A 22,751-nucleotide genomic window follows, 5' to 3' on the forward strand; every position below is an offset into this window, starting at 1 on the left:
CAGTGAAACATGTATCTTTAAAAAAAACTGTTTGAATATGGTTGGTATTACGAAAAACGAGGTACGCGTAACCATTTTGCGCTATTGTCGATCCTTTTTTGGTAATTCCAACGCAAAATCAGTCTGTGAGGTTCACTCTACTTTTTTAATTAAATAAGGCTTCAATATCAATTTATCGTTGCACAAGCATTAAATTTTCGCAACAGTTACAAGAAAATATAATAACAGTGAGCGTAATGAGAAAGAATAGTACCAGATACTAGACTTTCTGGTAAAAGCTACAAAACTAATTTTCATTTTATACCAAGAGCTATATTTTTCAATTGTGGTATGAAAATACTAATAATGAAAATAGTCAAGGACTGAGCGGAAACCGGAACTAAAAATTTCTCTCAGTGTATGCGACCGGTTAACACAACGCGATTTTGTCTTTCGAGTCGGGGTTCAAAAATCGGTTCACAATTTTTTTACACTCATCCTACACAGCACACTTATCACTGACACCAATAAATTTTTCTACTATTATAATTTTGAAGTACCTGACGTAACGATCACTTGATTTACCACTGCGACTTCCTTTTTTCTGATTAGACTTGACCTCATTAATTTTTTTTACCACGTGAAACGAACTCCTTACTCTTCTTCTAACTATTCTTTCCACCGTGAATATTTGGATTCGGACCATTGAATTCAGAATTGGCATTCTTCCATTTTCTTACCTCGGCTCATTTTGACACAATACATGTTTCTTTCAAACGAAATTGAGGATTTACACACTTCTTCGCTTTGCTCTCTTGGAAAATTTGTGCTACTTTGCTGTGGGAATATGCGGACAATTTCAACCGAAATTTTCATATGCCAAAAGCTATTATAAAAACCAGATGAGATCTAATTTTCCTACTCGTATCCCGCGTGCGGTGAATTTAGCATCTGAGCTCATTCAGGACTGTTTTATGTTGGCTCTGATTAAGCATGAATGGGGTCCATAGTCTGAATAAAAAGTTGGGAAAACGAAGAAAAACTGTTTGAACATACTTCGGCGATATAATTTGCGCCGATAATAGTGAACAGAAATGATATAACATTTCTTATATGTGATAGAAATGATTCGCAGAAAACTTGACTGACTCAAGCCACTACATCAACAATTTCAGAAAAGGCTTCACAATTACAACCTTAAAAATTCCAAAATATCAGTGTTTTTCATCCGATTTTAATGTTGTCGAACTCATATTGCTCGGTGATCAGCGGAACCTCCAAATTGTCCGCAAAACACTCAAGAGACCTTATATTATTGTGTAATTACGAAGCACGAATATAATTATTGACGAACATCTACTGTGTTAAATATATTTTCATCCACTCTGGAGATAATTAGGTGAACATTTTTTTAGTCATCACTCAAGATCTCTATGCTCAATAAAATAAACCGAAAAACAACAAATTCAAGAGCATTGAGTGGTTCCGACTGTAACAAATAAAGCAAAAGGCAAAGTTTGAATTTCACATTAATGAATTTCAATCTCATACATGAATAGAAATGAATGGAGCTTCGAGTGAGATTCAAACTAGTAAGTGATCATTCATTAATTCTTGTGAAGCCGTGATCTTTACCAGCTCCTCCTTTCGGCAAATTGGACTTATCTTTTGGTCCGGTCCTTTGAATGGTGCGACTCAACATCGGGCCCAAACCGTAGGTGAATAATAACACCGTCCCACAAAACAAAAAAAAAAAAAAAAATTGGTCTATACATTTACAACAGACCCACCTACCTTTATGTATTTTGACGCGCTGAATCCGAATCTGAGGTCCGAACTACAGCGAACAAAACAAAAAAAAATTTTTAAAATCAGTCCAGCTGTTTTTGAGTTTTAGCGAGACTAACTCACAGAAATTCATTTTTATATATATATAGATATGGTGACTATCAGAGGTAGCTGTTTGTGTACATTATGAAGGCCACAGTTTTTATCTGACATCAATAGGATTTCAAATTTACTTCAACGACATGTCTTTCTTCTATATCAACATAAATTTGGACCAACATCACTGTTTAGAGTACTTTGCTATTGTCAAACAAGTTGACAAAAAAAAAAAAAAAAACAAATGGTAAAAAAACATATCATTCTGTTTAAACACCTTTAGAAAATGCAATTAGTCAATTTTTTGGGGGGATGTTAGGTTCGTATAGAAGAAAGACATGTCCTTGAAGTGGAATTGAAACCATATTGATTTATATGATATTTGCCGGGGCAACACTTAAAAAAAATTACGATATTTATTTAAATATATGTATAAAATGTTCTCAAAGTTTCAATTAATTAAATGAGAGGGATTTTTCGTGTCGTAGATCAAATCGAGTCAAATAAGGCAATTTAAAAAAAAAAAAAAACAAACCGTTGATTATAATCATACAAAAGTAATGAAAAGAAAGAGAAAACTTACAATGAAATATTATAACCTCATATATATATATATATATATATATATATATATATGATGGGGTGAAGCTCCCATTGAGGAAAAACGTTGCAATAAAAAAAAAATTTTTAAAAAACGAAATCCATGTCGTCTGTCATCATCAAAATCAATCAGTCATATGGAAGCCGTCATTATCTGAAAGATGACAGGTTAAGTACCCAATCGTACAGATCCAATGAAATCCGAAGCCTATTTATCCGGCTCTTTAGGGGCCATTATTTAATGGAATGTACTAATATTTCAAATGAAAAAATGAAAAAAAGAAAGACAGACGAGTGAAATTGTGTCTTGCCACAAAGAAATAAGAGATTTCAACATTAATAAATTATGTACACTCCATTCTTGCCAAAAAAAAAGAAAAAAAAATTCATGAAAATCGCTGAACAAAAAACGTATTTCCCCCTTTAATATCGGATTTATTTTTGATGTCGATTTTGAAGTGAATCGATTCCCAAGAAATCGACTCAAGATTCATACAAGTATCCACTATTTTGGAAAAATCGGGCATCTCTGGCGGAACTCGCGAATCGAGAAAGCTTCTACACGCACCTCCAAGGCGCAAACCGTGCTGCCTAGTGGATTCGTAGAATTATAATTAGATTCCAGAACCCCACGAGGTGGCTGTAGCATTCTGGTACCTCATCGCCACATCATGTTCACTTTCCGAGACACACCGGCATCGGGAACATTAACATGCGCTCCGTGTCCCGTCGCCGGTCTAGCCGATATTACACACTCGCATGTTATATTTCCTGCGAAGCGACACGACTGCGCCAAAACCTCGAAAACATTAATTATCGTAGGAGTGAACGATCTGCATTCGTGTCATAAATTTCCTGGAATCGTAGAACCGAAGGTGAATACTAAAAGAAATTAGAGGGTGTATAGCGCCAATGACATGTAAAATTCCTTGACATTTTCAAAGATTCGTTTCGACCTGACTTTACCAACAAATTCACTTTTTTCATGCAAACCAGTTAAAGATTATACACATCAATCCGATGTCGTCGTTGTAAGTTAAGATATTTCAATTTTTCTTTTAGTTCAATGTGTTTAAACTCAATCACCAAATATATGAATGAATACTTCAATTTTAAGAAACTAACGGAAGATCAGGATTGGCCACTCATTCCCAACGCGAAGGTAAAAACATTGATTTAAGAGTATTGACCGTTTTAGTACTTGTTTATATTTTTCAGACATTTTACGTAGTGCTCGACGTCAATTCATCAATTCTTAAGGTTCCTCCGGAAACCATATTTTTCGTCACTTATACCCTTTTCACACTGACAGTAAACCCCTCAATTATCTCACGTGAGCGAATTTTCTACGTTTCAAAGAATCCTACGTTAGCGAGGAAGAAAATACAAAAATTCCAGGACACATGCCCGAATTCCCCCTCAATTCCCGGTTTTCCAGATTTCCCTAGACAAGAATATTAAGTTGAATAATTTGCGACTGAAAGGGTTAAAGTGAGGTTGACAAACCATCAAGAATGCCATCGGGAGCGTAGAAATTATCAAAACTGTCATATGTTGAGTAAGTCAATACACAAGTCAAAGTTGAGGTCCTTCGCAACCACACGCATCCACTATATTTCTTTTCTAAGTGATCGTAAGTGCCGGAAGATTGGTCGGAAATCCCAAATATGCAGAAAATTAGATTCCTGTCCTGGTTATACACTGATTTTTGAGAAGCCTTGGCCTGAGATGCTTTGGTGGGAAGTTACACGGAGGCAAGTGCAAGTTGTCCAGGGATCAAACTCGTCGTGCTTGTTTTGTGATGAAACTTATAGGTGATCGCAGAGAGAATTTCAGTTCTTTGATTTTATCTCAGTTGCCTGCTTCATAAGCAGCTGAAATGCATTCGAAGCATTATTGGGAATTCTGATAGGAATCACCGTATAAAATTTCATCCGAGTTGACTGGCAGCTGCTGAGTCGACTATGCAAATGGGATTACCGATTTTAGATGGTGTTCCATCAGGTTGCCTACTACCTGGAAAAACCTGGAAGTTCTTGAATTCTCAGAGATTTTTTTCTCCTGGAACGTCTTGGAGTTCTCAGGGAATTGTTTTACGAACACAAATTTCTTTTCAATAATTAAAATAACCATCAACTTACAGGCTTACGGTTAGGTACTGTCTTTTTTAAAGATCGAAGTATGAAACATTTTGTACAACCCATAGATCCAAAAAAGAAACAATTTTGCTAGATACCGACAAAAATTGTTTAAGTGCACCACGAATGGAAAATCGTCTCTCCGATAATCTGTGAAAATTGAAAAAATTGCTTGGAAAAAGCTGAAATGGGATCCTGACTTTAGTAGACACCCTAGTTCTTCAATTTTTCTCCTGTACAAGATGTCGATACTAATGAGAGATGGATAGAAGATCGCCTTCCTAATTCCGTGAGAAAAAACTGTACCCACAGTATAAATACCTGCGCTAGAGTATTTTTTTGGTGCTTCAACCCGGACCGATGATGCGGCACCGGTAAATGTGACGAAATATGGAAGTGAAAAGATAAACAGAGTGGTTGAAAGGTTGTGAATTGAATTTAATACTAGTAACTAACAGCGGTATATGGAAAACCAGGCCGCTGACATTCTTTTGCATAATATTACGTCGACTAGTTGTAAACGCACGAATGCATTATGTACACCGGATGACTCATTCGGTTTAAACACCTCGTTCGGTTTGATGCAATTGCTCGTTACTCGAGGTGAAAATTGCTCCTTCGTACCTCGGCTATGACGCTTTACTTACCGTATACGGCTACAAGTAGAGGGATCTTTTTTGCTCTGCTTTTCTTCGCTCCTCCTGTTCTTCGGAAACACTAGAGACGATTTCTCGCTGATACGAGAAACGGTATTTACATGACTTGGCTACATGCATAATGACGGAGATAATTTCCATCGTTGTAACGAGTAGACGAGCTTCTTTGAACCTGCATGCCCAGATAAAATCCTAGTGGTGGTAAAATTTTACAGTCCTCGACTATATTCTCGTTTACTTTTCTTTTACCGAATTTGGAAAATGTGATTTAAGGTAGAAAATCGGGATGAGTTTTGTAGCCGTAACCAGGAAATCTTGTATGCTTTATAATTCTTTTTACTTACGGTAATTCGTAGGATATGTAGTTGTAACTATCACGGGTACGTGATTTGATGTCGATGGAGCAATTAATTTCTGCAAGACCTTATTCAATGCAATTTCTTTAGTCACAATGATAAATTAAATTTTACTCAGTGTAGCCAACGCCGTATAATATAAATTACCTATATATAATTATACATAAAAACCTAGGCAATAAAGATTGTTGAGACACCCGGTAGATCTTAAAGTAGTAAACGGAGAAGATTCTCTCCAGATTCCACTACAGCGGTATCGCCGACTAGTCTGTTCCAAGGTAAAATAAGAGAGTAAAAGTCTATCGTGTGTAACGTATACGTAACATAGTTAAGTGAAATCTGCTGTCTCATTGATAATATAAAAGTAAGTGTAGATCTTGTACAAATAATTATATGAATATTGTTGCGCCATATAATTGTAGAATCTCAACGGTTATGCCGAAACGAAACGAAGAGGTTTTAAAAAATCGAGCAAATCCTGAGAAAAAACGGCTGCTTTGAAAAATTGTATTCCCATTAGTTCCCGAGGCGAGATAAATCAATGATCGGTTATTTATCGGTCCTTCTTTACCGATATTGTTAAAACTGGGTATGAAATAATACCATTGGCCAGTAGAGGCGGTAATTTTAAATTGCGAATAACGGTAATCAACTGAGATTCGAAAAAAAAAAAAACAGATTAAAAAGAACACCAAGAAATTCGAAGAGAAGAATCAGATAGATAATTGCTCTCGTCTGTCAGTCATTTCTTCAATTATCGTCTAAAAAAATTGATTTACAAGTATAACGTGTATGTTTAATTGCCTGTAAAGGTATCATCGAGATCGATCCATCGGTTCGAGGATGGAAAGAAAAAAAAAAAAATTGTAAAAAAATAACGTGTACGATAAATATCGCGTGGGAAATGAAGGAGTGAATAAACACAGTTGCGTGTTGTGTTCGCGTTGGCATTGCAGACAAGTGAGAAGAGGAACAGGTTTCACCTTCGGCCCACAGATCGCAGCACAAGAAGGAACGAACCTTACCGGCACCTGGCATCAGTCGCTAGAAATTTATCTCGGACAGACGATGTTCGTTCGGTAACAAAATTTGTGCCAAAAATGAAGGCAACGCCTATCTCGTAGCAAGGTGAAAAGAAAAAAAAAAAAAAAAAAAAGAACCCAACATATTTTGCAAAATTTCTTACTACAAATTTGCCGATTTCAATTAAAATTAATCCGTACTAAATTAATGACGAGAGAATTGATAAAAAAAAAAAAAAATTCACTTGGTTTGATTTTAGTTTATCTATTTGAATCGTGATGGTTGTTTATCCTTTTTTTCATCATCATCATCGTCATCATCGTCATTATTATTATCATCGTGTTTGTTGCTATTATTATTGTTGTTTCTGTTTTCATTGATGGACCGTTATGTCCAATATCGATAGTAAAAAATAGCCCGTCATTTGTCTGGTTTCTGTCTACAGCAGCTTATTTTACTGCCCGTAATTTGATGCTCGACTAAAAGTAAGCGATGAAAAAATCTATTATAAACTGGCGATTAACCTCTTTCAAATATTGATTCATTACCTAACTTCTACTTTCCCAACAATTACGGTAAAGTCAGTTTATTCGAATTATGAGGACTTAGATAAAGGTATATAGTTGTACGTATAAGTAGATGCGGTATGTTGGAAAGAATAACAAAAGAAGAAAAAGAAAATCTGTTAAATCGTCGATTGCTATTGATAATTGTAATAAATAACGAATAAATGAGTAAATAGTAACGAAATCAAGTTTTTCAATCTCGATTCTGCAAGTTTATTGATGATAAGTGGAGTTATTAAGTACAATACACACTTATTTTATTCAATAAACAATACGAATAGCAAATTTGGTGTGAAACAAGTATGTTTCGATTTTGATCTTCTGATTTTCATAATCGTCGTGTATTTCGTACGTTGAATATGTGTATAAATTTTTATATGTGAAAATAATATGTTAATCATTCGCGCGCTGAGAAGAATAATCGCAGGGTCAGTTGGGTGAAATCTCTCGTCTATAATCATTTTCGCAAATCTCACAGTTCGTGCGAATCCGTCCGTATTCACGATACTTCGGCAACTTAGTCGTAGAAAGTCCGGTTTGACGTGTATAAAGATAGAACAGTTGGATAAAAAAAAAAAAGAAAGAAAAAAACCGCACAGTGTGCGAAAAAAAAGAACGAAGTAGAATTTATTATTCGCATAGAGAATCTTCGCATGAAAATTACCTCGGCCGGCGAGCGAAGTGATAAATAATCGGTTGATTCATGAGGTTTAATTACAACGTACAAGGTCATCTATGCCCATCCCGATTCTCTCGATCTCGGTGTCGGATCTTGATCTTTGTAAATCCTGTACCAGCTTTGCCGATAACGCGTTCCATTATAAACCTCGAGCTTATGGGGTGTCCCGTTTATCATGAGCCATGGAAAATACTTTGAATAATATTGTTTTGAACCGTGAGCAGCGTCGTTTTTCAAAAATCTTCGTGCAATGAGTTATGTCAATGTTAGAATCATCGAACAGAGGTTTTGAAAGTTCATCAATGTAGTTTCATTTTACCCGAACGCTGCATCCTCAAATCGGAATAATATGAAATTTGAGCAGAAAATTAAGCTCAATAGTTAGAGATTTTGTTTCTTAAATACGTAAATTGTATCGTTAATTTTTGTAGTTCACTTTATCGGTGAATAAAATTTTTAACAATCATCTGACTGATGTTTGTTTATTTTATTTTTTCACATCTCGTCTAATGAAAACAATTTGTTTGGTCAAATGTTTTAAAAAGTTACAAATAATAATAGGTCGATTCGTTATCGAAGAACCCGTGTTTGGATTTAATCACTTTTATAGGTTCAATAGTTCTTGCTTATTGGGTGCAGTATTATGTTTTAATAAATAGAAGTAAATATCGTTTCTAAATATTACTGGAATAATTAAGACGCTAGGAAACCCTCAAATTATTAACTCAATTCGAATGATATTTTTTGATCTGGGTACATTTTTCAGTTCTATTCGAGTAAATTGTATAAATGAATTATTAGTAATAATGGAAAAAAAGTTGTTGAATGAACCAACGCCTTGATCGCAGAAAATATACTTGATTTAAGTGCGTCTTACTGTTCGGGCCAAGAAAAAGAAAAAAAAAAGGAACAAATGACTAATTGTCGAATCAAGCCAATTAGGAAGAACATGAATCAATAAATCCACTAATTATAAATTGAAATTTAAGTAATCTCTGTACGGTAACGACTCAATGAAATCGACTTGTGAAAAATTGCTCGCCACCAACATTTCAGACCAAAAGTATTAAAGTATAAAATCTTGCCATTCGACGAGTTTGACACATGATTGATTCGAAACTTGACACCCTCTAAGCAGAAATAATTAAGCGTTGTAATCGCGCGGCAATCGAAAAGGATCAGGACGATGATCAAGGCTCAGGGATGATCCTGCAGAAAAGTTTGCAGGATGATCCGATGATGATGATATAACGACGAAGATGAGTCTGCTGGAGTTTTTAACCAGTTTACTTACCTTCCTCGCGTTATCTTTCTTGCGGGTCTTTGCGGCTTTTTTCCACCTAGGTTCCGCTGCCGGTGCTCAGAGACAGGAGTCATTAAGGTGGTGGCTACACGTTGTAAGTGCAGAGACTCTTGGGAGATATGGAACAATGTCGTAGAAATAATTAGCTTTAGTATTTTCTGATTGAAATGACGGGGGTGGGGTGCAAGTTCCGAATTTGAAAAGATCCGGAAGCGCCTAATTCCGAATTATTTCGTGGCGAAACTCACTAGAAAGGAAATCAAAATTTGGAGAAACGAGAAAGTTTCGATCGGTCGGAAACCCGACGACTCAAAGTTCCGAAGTTCAAGATTCCGAAAATTCAATTTGCGATGGTGCAAAGTTCCAATGGAGCAAAATTCCAAAATATAAAGTTTTGGTAGAGTAAAATTCCGAAAATTTAAATATATACTCACACAGTGTGGTTTATTCAACGAGTCGGTGTGAAAAATCATAAAAAACCGAAAGTCAGAATGACCGGGATTTCGAACGTAGAAATATCGAAAATCCAAAACAAGGAAAGATCAAAGTGGCGAAATACCACCAAGCCTGATATTGACGGAACTGAAAATTTTCGAACATTTGGTGTTTCGGATTTTTAAATTTTCTCATTTTTGCCCTTTCGGAACTTTACACTTTCCAAACTTTGAGCGTCGGGTTTCGGGCCGTTTGAAACTTTGACGTTTCGTCGAATTTCGATTTATTGACTTTAAATTTTGCCACCAAAAAATTTCTAAGAATGGAATGGATGTTTTTTTAAACTCTGAAGATCTTTTATTACTAGTTTGAACTACACTTGGTAATTTTTTTAAAGTCAATTGAACCATAATTGATTGAGTCTTTAATCAACCAAGTCCCAAAAAAGATCTTCAATCGCGTTGAAAATTTGATGCGTGCTCTCTGGTGGTCCCAATTTTGTACTGAAACGAACAAAATTAAAATTTTCTCATTATGTGGGTTATTTCTAGGAACATCAACCTAAATTCACCCACTAAAGTCGAAAATTTAATGTTTCACCCGTGTTTTAAAAAGAATGTGTTATTTTTCACAATTTTTGCACGGCCATTTACAATCAGAAGAGGTACCTAAAGCAATGTAATTACCTCAAATGTGGGTTCAATTCAGGAATAATTTTAATATGTAGTTTAAAAGTGCTCGTTGAATTTTTTTTCATCATTTTGTTTTTCATTTATTTTAATTTTTTTTGCAAAAAAATCACATAGTTCAACGGTTGAACGATAGATTTTCATGTGAATGCCAACTTTTGTTTTCTAACGCTTTATTAATTGTACGATAGTCACAGAATTATCTGAATTTTTTATGAAAAAAAACTATGACGCACGAAGTTTTTTTGAAATAATCAATTTTCGACGTTATTCAAATCAATATCTGGCAACTTACTGAATACAAATAATCCGAACGCATATTAAAATACTCGCTTCTCAAAACTTCAATGATGTTCGAGGTGTGTCTGATCTTCATTATTCTGAAGCTCATTTATTGATCTAATCATTTGATTGAATCTCGACGGCTTGAAATATATATTCAACCAAATCAATAATCACAACTTCAGAACGATGACATTATCGTATATTTTTTTTACATGCCAAAATTAACCAATACTTACATCTGTAATATTTGATACAATTTGCACACCCGATACGCTTGCAATTTCTTACAGATGCCTAAACAAACTTTATAGTATCCCGCTGCAATGTTTTGCACGAAGTTTAAATTTATTCATGCAGAAAAATGTTTTACCCATTGCTTACATATCCGCGTTCCTGCGAATCTAAATATCGACATGTCCTCGAGTTTCGAGCTATAATCAAACTTAAGGGGATTGATACAAGTCAATTTTGACAACGTTGTAAATACAGATTCAGTCACGATAGATTCATTTTCCTTAAGAAGAAGGGAAAAAGAACAACTCAATATTTCAGACTGCATCGAAATCAATCAGCGATGCATAAACGAGAGTTCAGGTCTCCTGAAACTCACGCTGGTTTATTGTTCAGACGAAATTCAACAGCGATTACAATTTATTCCGCGAAAATAGCACGTTATTGAAAAAAACATATTAAAGCATGAAAATGGCAAGATATTGCATGAAAACTTTTTCCGATCGAACGGGAAATTTATTTCTGTGTAAAAAGGGATCAGCTAAAATTTGAAATCAATTTCGCTTAGAGCTTAAGAACATGGAGCTTGATTAATAAATTATGGAATTTCGAATCCTGTCAACCGTCTTGTCACAGAGCTCATTCTGCCTTTAAAATCTGGAACGAAATCCAAATTAACTTCGCGAATAATTTGGTTAAAAGCGTATCGCTTTGACGTTGCGATGTAAATTAATTAGGTAACCGTCTGGCAATGAAGAGAGAATTAGTTTTTGTAACGGTGAGTTCAAATTTTCATACAAACATACCAATTGATGAACAACGCGAAGCGTGGAATAGGGGTCGATTCATACCTATATTCGAGATAATAATTGCTTGTTTGGTAACTCCTGTCGCTTATTATTGGCCACGGTTTCGATCAATACCTCATCTGACGTCGATTCCCTCTGACAATGATTCGAGTTACATATTCAGCAACGGGTAAGTAACTAAGTACGCAATAACGACTATAGACGTATGACAATTGATTTTGGCATCCGGTACAAAATTCGTTAGCTATTGGAAAACTAACAATTACTAAATCTCGTTTTTTTCACTTCTAGGGCGCTCATTAGGAGTCTTGTGTTTTGAGGTTATGATATTTTGAGCGGAAACACCGCTCTACGATTTTGGGAAAATTTGATTTTTTTTTTGGCACAAATAATATTTTCGGATCATAACACTTTAGACGCATTTTTTTCGAGACCACCTATTCAAACTTGGAGGACAGATTACTTGAACACCATTGCATGGATCGATTGGAAATTTTGACAGTAGCTTTACAATTACATTATTTACGGAAGTACGTAGCCGTTTTTTTATATAATGTAAATTTTTTTTTTTGCACACAATTTACTGCTCATTTTTTGGCCAATAATCGACTCATTTTTTCAAAAGTGCACCATTTCCACAAAATTTGATTAAAAAAAAAACCCTTCGCACTTCTATAGGCAATAGTATATAGATTATATAACTCTTTGATTTTTCTTGTCAGGTTTTATACTTTACGAAAAATCCGTCCTCCCATGAAGGAGTTTTATTTAAAAAAAAAAAGGCGATTTGAAAGTTAGCCTCTGCCACCACCATTTTGAATCAAACTGATGACGATAATTTTTTTTTTCATACTTCAATATGTGTTAAATAAACCCTCTGAAAATAAATCCTATTCCTTGTTCCATGGTCCCAAAATAAATCGTCAAAGTTGGGTCGTTTTTTCGACCGTTAGTTTATATTTTTTTTGATTTAAAGAAATGACCAGTACAATCCAACTGAATAAATGAGCATTTAATTATACTGCAATTTTATGTACATACAGGATCTTTATTGCGGGTATAAAAGTTGATTTCTTTTGATAAAAAGATTTTCACAATTTGCAGAGAAATACATGTGTGCAGGAAGTGAGAGTTTGAAGATACGATCGAAACTTTCCCTTTGATTTTTTCGGCCGATAATTGATTGCACAAATGATAAGGCAGATTCCTATTTTTGGCGCTAATATTCAACAGTATGTATTTCTAGATTTCGTCGTTTCACACATCCAATGTTTTTGAAAACCTTTGTGTAATCATTTCACAGGAATTGGGAGTGCGTACAAATTCACCTAAAATATTATATACAGACTTTGTGTAAGTTCAAGTAAATAAAAGTATGTGTCCAGACTTTGATCAAATGTGTAGAAATGAAGCTGTTTGAATTTGTTTCGCAGAACATAAGAATTTCGCGAAGCTGTTCCCGAAGTTTTACAATTATTCACACCCTTGCAATCGTACAGTTTCACATCAAAATTCAAAAATCTCTCATTTTTTGCAGAGCAATAAAAGAATCGCAAACGTTTAATTGAAATACGTACAGCGACCACTTCCCTGATTACGTAAATTCATGCATTCATCCACGGAAGAAACGTGAACAATTGTTTTATTAGAACAATTGTATAATTGTTACTATGTTAACATTACCTGCCTTCCGCGACATTCCGCGTGCTGATCAAATTCAATGGCTCTTATTCCTGCTTTATTATTAGATTTATTTGCAGAACAAAGCTGCGTTAGATATGTCCAATTCCGAAACGTGCTTGGAATTTTCCTCTTGCGTGGTAACGATGCGCAGAATGATTAATTGTAACTTCATTTATTATTTTTCTATTATCATACGTCACACTCGATGTTTTTAGTATAAGTATTTAATATTACTCGTCCTTATTCAAGGACGAAGAGACGGCGCAGGTGCGACTTTTTTCGAAAAAAATATTCATACTCGGATACAACTAATTGATACAGTTCAAATTTTTGGATTTCCGTTTCTTTGTTTTCAGAAAAAAAGAAAGTTATTGGAATCATTCCGAAAATGAAACGTTTAGTTTTCACCGGATCTTCACGTTTTGAAGTTGGGAGAATTATCTTCAATCATTCTCAGATAGTTGCTGTGTGTGTACATGATTCTATGGGTTTATGTGATAGATATTTTTATTCGACGATATCTCGAAAGCGATTAACCGGATTTCAATGATTTTGGTCTCAATCGACGCGGCTTTTCCAAACTTAGAACTGAACAGATTTGGCTTTGATCGGTTCACCACTTTTTCAATTATTTAAATGACAAAATTCCAAAAAATCAAATTAGAATAACGATATCTTGAGAATGGATAAATGAATTCGAATGAAAATTGGTACCGTGAAGTCGTTTGGATCGCTAATCACGAATGTAATATATATAATAAATAAGGTCAGATTTTCAAAATCTTTAATCACGAATCTGAATTTGTAGTTCGAAGTTCGAATTGGATATTGTTCTTTTTTTTTCCTCCAAGAACTTGGAAAGTTTGAGAGCTGGCTCATGGCCAGTCTAAAACCGTTTGTTACTTTAAAAAGTTGACCACTTCGTTCAGACATTTATTTCTAATCAGTTTTCTAACAATCTATAAATTCATATGCTCACTCATACTGAGTTGTTTTTTTTTCGGTTTGAAATTGAAATATCGAATAAAAAATAAAAATTCCAATTTATCTAGCTCCCTTGTTTTGTCGATAATCTATAATAGCTAGAATTCCGGCAAACGTGACTAATTGCAGGATTAGATGTTTCGACCACCAAATTGCCAACGCGGTGTTACATATTATAACCTTTCTAAGTGTTGGCTGCGCGGCGGAAGTGTCCGAATATTAATATTCATCGTCGCTTTGTTAAATTCATCGGTGCCGGTATATACATCACGTGGCTGTGACGTCGTATGGACGTGGCTCGAGTCACGTGGCAGGACGCGCGCCCTGGACCTCCTTTCAAAACTCCGATCCTCATCGTCAGCGTAGCTATAATTGTGAACCGTACTCCCCGAGCGATGTCGTCCTCCTCCGATTTCCAATCTAGATTTCATTTCCACTTCAAGACATTGGCTGACCACGTGATCGCGTCTATCGGCATTATATGAAACCGACTGAAAATTTTTCAAATAAACTCACCTCTATCATCGTTCTACATGAAATCAGTCACGGGCATGATTGTGAAATTTAGTTGAATACAAATTACGAATATGATTTGTAATTTGGGCGACAATGAACGGCAATTTAATTTTGTAATTCGCGGGTAAAATGCTAATTACGTTTTGTGGGTATTTTGGAAACAAAAAAAAAAATAAATGAAACAAAAATAATATGAAGATTATATTGGTATTTTGTAACTGGGTTAAAACGATATAAAAAATTGTAAAGGTGCTGGTATTTGTTGAAATTTTAGACTTAGTGTAACGGTTTATTGTATTCACAATTAGAATTGAATTGATTAATGATGTCTATTAAATGCCAAAATTGTAATTGATCCGAATAAACGTATAATTTACTTGATAGAATTGCTGTTGATTCGAAGTTGGTTACTTTTTTATTATGTAATTTGTATTTCATCAAGTTTCATACTATACGAAACAGAATATGATTTGCATTTTATTTCGTTCAAGTTACAAAATACTTTGTATTTCATCAGTCTTCATATACGAGACGGAATATGATTTGTATTTTCTTGTGCTCAAATTACAAAATGCCAGTGTATCTTGTATTTTATTTCCCCTTGATTATGAAGTGCGATTATAATTTGTAATTTATTTTGCCCTGAACAAAAATGCCGCATGTAACAAGTAATTATTGACAAAAATGTAATTCTCTGTAAATTGTAATTAAAAGGCAATTAATTATAAATTGTAATCGGCCGATAACCCGAATTTGTTTCATTCAATTTTTACTTTTTCCCTTGCATGTTTACCTTGTACTGTACAAGTTGTTTCATGGAAACGTAATGTCGACGTTGTAACATAAGGTCAGTATCCGCCGGCATTTGTAAATGTGCCGTAAATTGCATAAATGCAGGCGGATTTATCCCACAATGTTTAAATTGTTCGTACAACGTTTCCATTAAATAAATCTCGCTCGCGGAAATTGTAACTTGGACGTTATTCACTGGATGGTAGCTCAGCGTCATGACGAGTTCGTTGACTGAGTGAATTGACTTGTAATTACATGTAAATTTGTCTACAATCGCACATTGCATAATAGATTTGGCACAGTGCTGTGTGCCAATGCTTTTGCTATCCGGATGCGGGAAACGAACGTGGAAATATGGGCCTGTTTATCGCTTTTCGATCACTTTTTTTCGGTTATCAATTTTATCACACTGGTGAAGATTCTGCGCAGGTTCAATTATAAGGGCGGGGTTGAAGTTCCGAAAGCGCCTAATTCTGAATTATTTCGTGGCGAAACTTGAAGTAAAGGAATGAAACTTTGAAGAAACATCAAAGTTTCGAATGATTGGAAACCCGACGGCTCAAAGTTCCGAAATGCAAGATTTCGAAAATTCGATTTACGATAGAGCAAAATTCCGAAACATAAAATTTCGATAGAGTAGAATTCCGAAAATTGAAACATACTCACTCAGCGTAGTTTACTAAACGAGTCGGTGTTAGAAATCAGAAAAACCGAAAATCAGAATTACCAGATTCCGAACGTAAAAATATCGAAAATCCGTAACAAACAAACATCAAAGTGGTGAAATTTCAGCAAACCAGAACTTCGCAGAACTTAAAATCTTCAATCACTCGGAATTTTGACATTTCGGATTTTTAAATTTTCTCGTCCTTGCCCATTCGGAACTTTGAGCGTCGGGTTTCGAACCATTCGAAACTTCGACGTGCGTGAAAGTTTGAATCCTTACTTTGAATTTGGCCAACAAATAATTCGGAATTTGGAGCTTTCGGAACCTTTCAAATCCGGAATTTCAACCTCGCCCCCAATTATGAAGTATTTTCAAATTATTTGTAAGCTTCGAATTCTCGAGACTATAATTACCTGTTTTATAATAGTCATTAATCGAATTACAAATTAAAAAATTTCAACTTTCCTTACTTTCGGTATAATTCGCTATGAAGGAGACAAAAAATTATAATGAAATAATTAAATTTCATTATCTTTGCATATCAATTTTTATGATTACTGAGTAGAAAATTTCCTTGTCACTGAATAAAATCTGAGGTTGCGATCATTCTTGCGGTATCGAATGATTCTGATCTCTCACTTAAATTTGAACTCTAGAGAACTATCATTGGAGTGGAGTAGATCAGTAGAAAATTCAGTTTGATTTTTCAAAGTTTTTGATGTATTTTTCGGTGCAAAAACAGATGACCAGAGCCAGGTACGTTCTTATTTTTTGCATTCTGAATTTTCCAATTGTGAAAACTGGTCTCAATGGCTCGATTTCCCGATTCAACATAAGAACCATATGAATGGGGAAAATATCCTAATGTCCAAATTACTGAATGATCTGCTTATTAGGAAAAACTTACCTACCTCAAATTTATAATAAAATCAATACTTTGGGAATGTTTTTCGGAAGCAAATCACACGGAACCATTAATTAAAAGAAAGAAATCTGTGTTTAAGATTAAATGAAGTCAGTGATTCTTATGGAATTTAGTTTTTTCATGTTTCATTAATCTATGTTTTAAAACAGAAGAAAAAAATGTTCTGGCTTTTTTCAATATCCGATTTCGTTTGCGAGTTGTATTCAGTTGAAAAATTTGAACTGGATATTTTCTCAAATTCACAATTGGAAATTGAATTCAGACGAAAATTTGAAAAAATCGAGTATGCTCCTTTCAATAAACAGATTAATTTTTCTAAAACTGAGGCAAAAACAAGCCTGAACTCGAAATTTTTTCCGACTTCACAAATAGTCCCATCCCATTATCGTTATTTACATTAAAATTTAACGCGAATTAATACATCATACTATCTGCTTTGAAGTATTTACATTGATAATTGACTTTGGTTATTGATTGACAGTGAAACTGTAACGTAAATAATGCACGAAGTTAAAGAAAAATGTTATATCGCGAAGAAACTTTGTTTAATGCAATTCACGTATTAACGAATCACATTTGACCTACGAATACTAATCCCAAATTTTATTACAAATATCTCTTAAGTATCCCAATCGCTTTTTTGTAAACTATAATTTACAATCTTCATTTTCGTTTTTACGATTTCCTGAAGATATACTGCATATTAAATAATTGTCAAGTATATGAAATAGGAGTGAAATTTTCTGACGTATTGATTGCAGCTATTTATTTTGCATAATTATTCTCGCATTGCGAGAAAAACATAAATTAAAAAACAAAAAATCTATTCCTGCAACATATCCAAAACATCACAAAATCGTCCCAAAAATGTTTCTTTACTCAAATGAAGGCATTTCGAGTCAATATTTTCATTTTCAAGTGAACGGGGTATTTCAAACTGATCGATGGTCGGCCATTTTCCCCGGAAGAGATTCTCTTCCGAAATTATCCTGTGTTTCACCATATTTGCTGAACATGACAAATTTTTCCTCGTTTTTTTTTTTTTTTTTACCCACCTGCAGTAACATCAATCTTCAATTTAACTTTCTTCGATATCCGTTAAAAATTGTACATCGGAAGTCGTGGTTAACCTTTAGAGTGAAACATGGTTTTCAGTATACGTAAATTGAAACATGGAGTCTTCACGTCGAACCTTTATTTTTGCCATTCAAAGCGTTCCGAAAATTCTGAAAAAATTCAAGCATTCAATTTCTTTGAATCTTCTAGTCGAAGATTCAATAGTACCAAAGTTTTTTCTTTCTTGTTCACAAAACATACACATAACAAGAAATCACACGAGCACGAAAGATCTCATGTTTCACTTTAAAGGTTGAAAGACAGAATCGCTTCTCGGAGTAAATCCAAGAGTCGATAAGCAAGGTTGTTTCGGGTTTAGAGCAGAGCCAATCGCAAGATTGTAGGCTGGATAATCGAATCGTGCAAATGGTCAATCATTAGTCCAGCAACGCCCGGTAGTCACCGATCATTTACACGGTTTTGTGCCCTGCACGCTCATCGTCAGCCTCTCCTTGACCACGATACCTGGCCGGCACACACGAACGCGGTTATTATTCACGTCGGTGAAGAGGACGCACAAACACACTAAAGAGGTGAGCCGATGGCAATCTGGCGTAACTGTGGGAGCCGCCTGCGATTCTCGGTGGCCGAAGCCTGCCACTTTTCTATTCCTCACCCAGCCATGGACAATCCAACGTGTGCCTGGGAGCCGAGAACCAACCGTGTTGTTCGATGCTTCTGCATCATTTCCGGTGTCCTTGCGGCATTCATTCGGTATTTCCACTCGCTAATGCAGTCGGGAAGTCGGCGAGTGGTATAGAAGTCGAGAGGATTCTATCTGTCAAAATTATTGGCATGCACATGCTCCCAAACAGGGTTATCAAAGAAGCACGTGGTTGAAGTTGGTAACGTTACCGTGACGGTGCATGTTCAGGAACAATATCTACTACGCACCATTGGAATTGTCCGACATTTAGTAAGGCATATTTTTCGAAAATCTTCTCCTTGATAGTCATTTTAAAATTTGAAAAATGATGGATATCTTTCCGATGTTTTGTGACGTTAACGTTAGTTACTCCAACCTTGTAAAAACGTCGGCACGTGTACATTTGGAATGCTCTGGCAAATCGATAACTTACTGTAATTTCGTGTGGACGCAACGCTATCCGAGGAATTTTCGAATCCATTAGGAAAGTTGTTGGGTCGACTTTTCATGGGAAATTCATGGCAAAGGGGTCACGCATACACCTCAAACAACCAGACGCACCGATGACTCGATTCAAAGAGTTGATCCACCTGGATAGAATGGTTGAGGTCTCTCCGCGTATCCATGCGTGAGAAAAATGGCATCCATACAGGATTCGAATACCCTCGTGCAAATATACTCGGGTCATCTCTTATGCACGTAATGGAAAGACCTTCTTACATTGAATCTAACAACCCCAGCTGTTTAAACGGAAGCAAAAAATTAGAAATTATCGCGTGTGATCAACCGCTGTAATAAACAGCTTGCAGTCCGCCAGTTCATGGACCAGTATCCAGTATAAGATGTTTCATCCGTTGACTTTTGATAGCGATCGTTTGTTCGAGACAAAGGAAGCAGGCTGGTCTGATGAATAACGATGGTATTCGAAACCGTTTGATAATGATTATGAGGTGAGGATGACAGCGATCGATGTACAAGAAAAATTGTTTGACGAGTACGATAAGTTTGGAATGCTGCGACTTCGGTGATTGTTGCCTGCATTACGGCATCGCAACTCGTGAGATGAAATCGTGCCATTCGTAACTTCAGTACGAGCTCCAAAGAAAGCCGAAGATAACAGAGAGAAAATAGAAAAGAAACATCCAAAGTGCCGATCACATTCTTGGGCGAAGTGGGTAACGATTCGTTTGCAAAAAAGAGGATAGTGGATTGATCAGGTGGGGGTCAAAATCCCGAAAGAACAAAAAGTTGACTGATCGAAAACCCGAAATTTTCGAGACACGAATTTTGAAACAACTTTTCTTGATAAATCACCGAGTAAAACAACTGTTTTTCCGAAAGTTCATTTAACCGAACCCTCTCTTGTCCGAAAAAGTATTTTCAGAACAGTTGACATTCCAAGTGACCAAAGCACGAAATGTGGAGATACAGAAAAATGAAAGTTCCGAAATGAAAAATTGAGAGCTGTTGATGCTTCGAACAGCCGCAAAACCAAAAAAATTAGTTGTCGACAACCAAAGTTCAGAAAGTGCAAAATTACGATCCGCAAAATGCAGAAGGGTCAGAAAGCCGAAAGGCCGCGATACTGTTGTCATAGTTATGCAGATTTATGCTAAATGGCATACCGGCCACCGGATACGTGTGTCGTTGCAGAAAATATATGGGTTTCTGACGTCATCCAACCTTTCGGCATTTTGGCCATTCTGTACTTAGCGGGTTTCGGGATTTCGACCCTTCGACCCTTACGGAAAAAATCCCCAATTTTACACCCAAAATAACCCCCAAACTAGCCCTCAACCTCTGGGGGGTAAATTCGTACCCCTTAATTCAGGGTTATCCTCGAAGTCGAAGGTTTACTCCCAAGTTGAGGGCTTACCTCTTAAGCGAGGGTTAACCCCCAAGTCAAGGGCTTACCTCCAAGTCGAGGGTGAACCTCCCAATCGAGGATTCACTTTGAAAGAATTCTTGAGTCAAGAGCTTATTATGTCATTTTATTGGGGTTATAGATGTAACGGTATTACAAAAGTGCATTGCACACCATTAGTAAATACAATAGAAACTGACCAATCAAGAAGTTGTCTGGTTATTTTTTATTTGATGTCTTGAGGCAATCGTATTCATATATTATACATGCATTTGGATATTAATTTTTATCATTGAATGCCACGAAAATTATACATTAACATTATTAAATTCTTGTATATCTATACGAATTCGGGTTTAATATAGAAGGAGGGTATAATGTATCCACACGCAGAAAAATAATCCTAAATAAAATTTAATGTACGTATGTATAATTCATATAACCATGAGGAATTAACTGTACCCAATGCATTCCATTCTTTATTATGTTATAATAAAGATGTATGCGTACGTGTACATACATACGAAAACATATAAAATATTCAGATTCGATCATGTTCAGATAATTTCCAAGAACTCTCATATAAAAAATCACTGAGAAAATCGAAGAGGGTCAATGTTTTTGATTCACCGAGTTGACATGGGAATCCCCATTAGGGTGATCCTTATTTAGGGTGTTGATGATTTTATTTCAGACCATCCCCCAAATCAACTATGAATAATTCAAAAACAATTTCCTAATTCTTTCAGATTTTTATACCAATTCTAACCAGTGCCTGTAAATGGATGGATATCACCATTTAAAATACACCTGTTTCAGATACATTCTCAGCATATAATTTATTGTAAGAGTGACGATGTTCGAATCAATCTGTAATTGCGAAGATTTAGTGAGTATTAGTGCTACTATCTGAGAAAAAATTCACATCATCATACCAACCAATCTCGACGAATTGCACACCCTAGAAATTTGACTTTTTCTTTTTATTTATAAGAAATGCAATTGTCTATATTACCTGGTATGCTCATGTGAATTTTTTCGCAGATAGTAGCACTAATGCTCATTGGAACCTCACATTCATGGATTTTTTCGAACATCATTGCTCTTACAGTAAAATATATACTAAGAACATGTCCGAAACACGTGTATTTTAAATTGGGAAATCCTTCCTCTTACAGGCACGGGTTACAGTTGATATAAAAATCTGAAAAAAATTGTGAATTGTTTTTGAATTACTTATAGTTGATTTGGTGGGGTAATCCGGAATAAATTCGTCAACATTCTAAATGAGGACCACCCTAATCCCCATATATAGTGTAGTTTATGATTTCTAATTTCAACCTTGAAAAAACTAAGTAGTATTCTTTTGGAACGTTGCATAATGTCATGCACGGTAAGTCAAACAAAATATCAATAGTGATCCTTATACTATATGATGCGATGGCTTAATTCCAGCGAGCTGCTCGAGAGTTGAATTCAAATTGAATCTTTGGTTTTGCTATAAATAATATATAGATAGATCATTTCAGATGTCATTGAGAATAATAGAACTTCAACGAATATTATAAGAATAACCTTGGAAATTTTACGGGTTATGTTACCCTGCAATGGAATCAAGGGTTCACCGCCAATCTTTTACATATTATATTTTCGCGTTGACACCCAAATTTCAGTGTTTACCCTCAAGAAGAGTTAGGTGAATGAATTACCCGCATCGTTGAAGGTGTATCTTCAACGTTTTGGGGATTGTACCCTCAATTGTTAGGAATTAACCTTTATCGTTAAGGGTTCACCTTCACCGTTGAGGGTTCACCTTCAACTCTTGGGGATGAACCTTCGATTGTTGAGGGTTAATCTTCCACTGTTGGAGATAAACCCTGGATTAATGATGGTTTACCTTCAACTTTTGGGGGTGAACCCCTAAA

The 22,751-nt window shown here is 35.4% G+C and overlaps 2 protein-coding genes across 5 annotated transcripts in view; one reads left to right on the forward strand and one right to left on the reverse strand.

The window, feature by feature from the left end:
• The window catches only part of LOC124295605 (serine/arginine repetitive matrix protein 3), a 28,798-nt gene extending 19,042 nt beyond the window's left edge, over positions 1 to 9,756 (reverse strand). Inside the window, exon 1 of the mRNA XM_046746155.1 lies at positions 9,176 to 9,756. Coding sequence (XP_046602111.1) covers positions 9,176 to 9,258 — 83 coding nt within the window. The 5' untranslated portion in view covers positions 9,259 to 9,756. The remainder of the gene's footprint in view (positions 1 to 9,175) is intronic.
• LOC107225971 (thyrotroph embryonic factor) overlaps positions 1 to 22,751 on the forward strand; it is a 223,708-nt gene that overhangs the window by 67,005 nt on the left and 133,952 nt on the right. The gene's annotated exons all lie outside the window — the stretch shown is intronic.

This window comes from Neodiprion lecontei, chromosome 7, assembly GCF_021901455.1.
Source record: "Neodiprion lecontei isolate iyNeoLeco1 chromosome 7, iyNeoLeco1.1, whole genome shotgun sequence".
In the NCBI taxonomy this organism is placed as follows: Eukaryota; Metazoa; Arthropoda; class Insecta; order Hymenoptera; family Diprionidae; genus Neodiprion; species Neodiprion lecontei.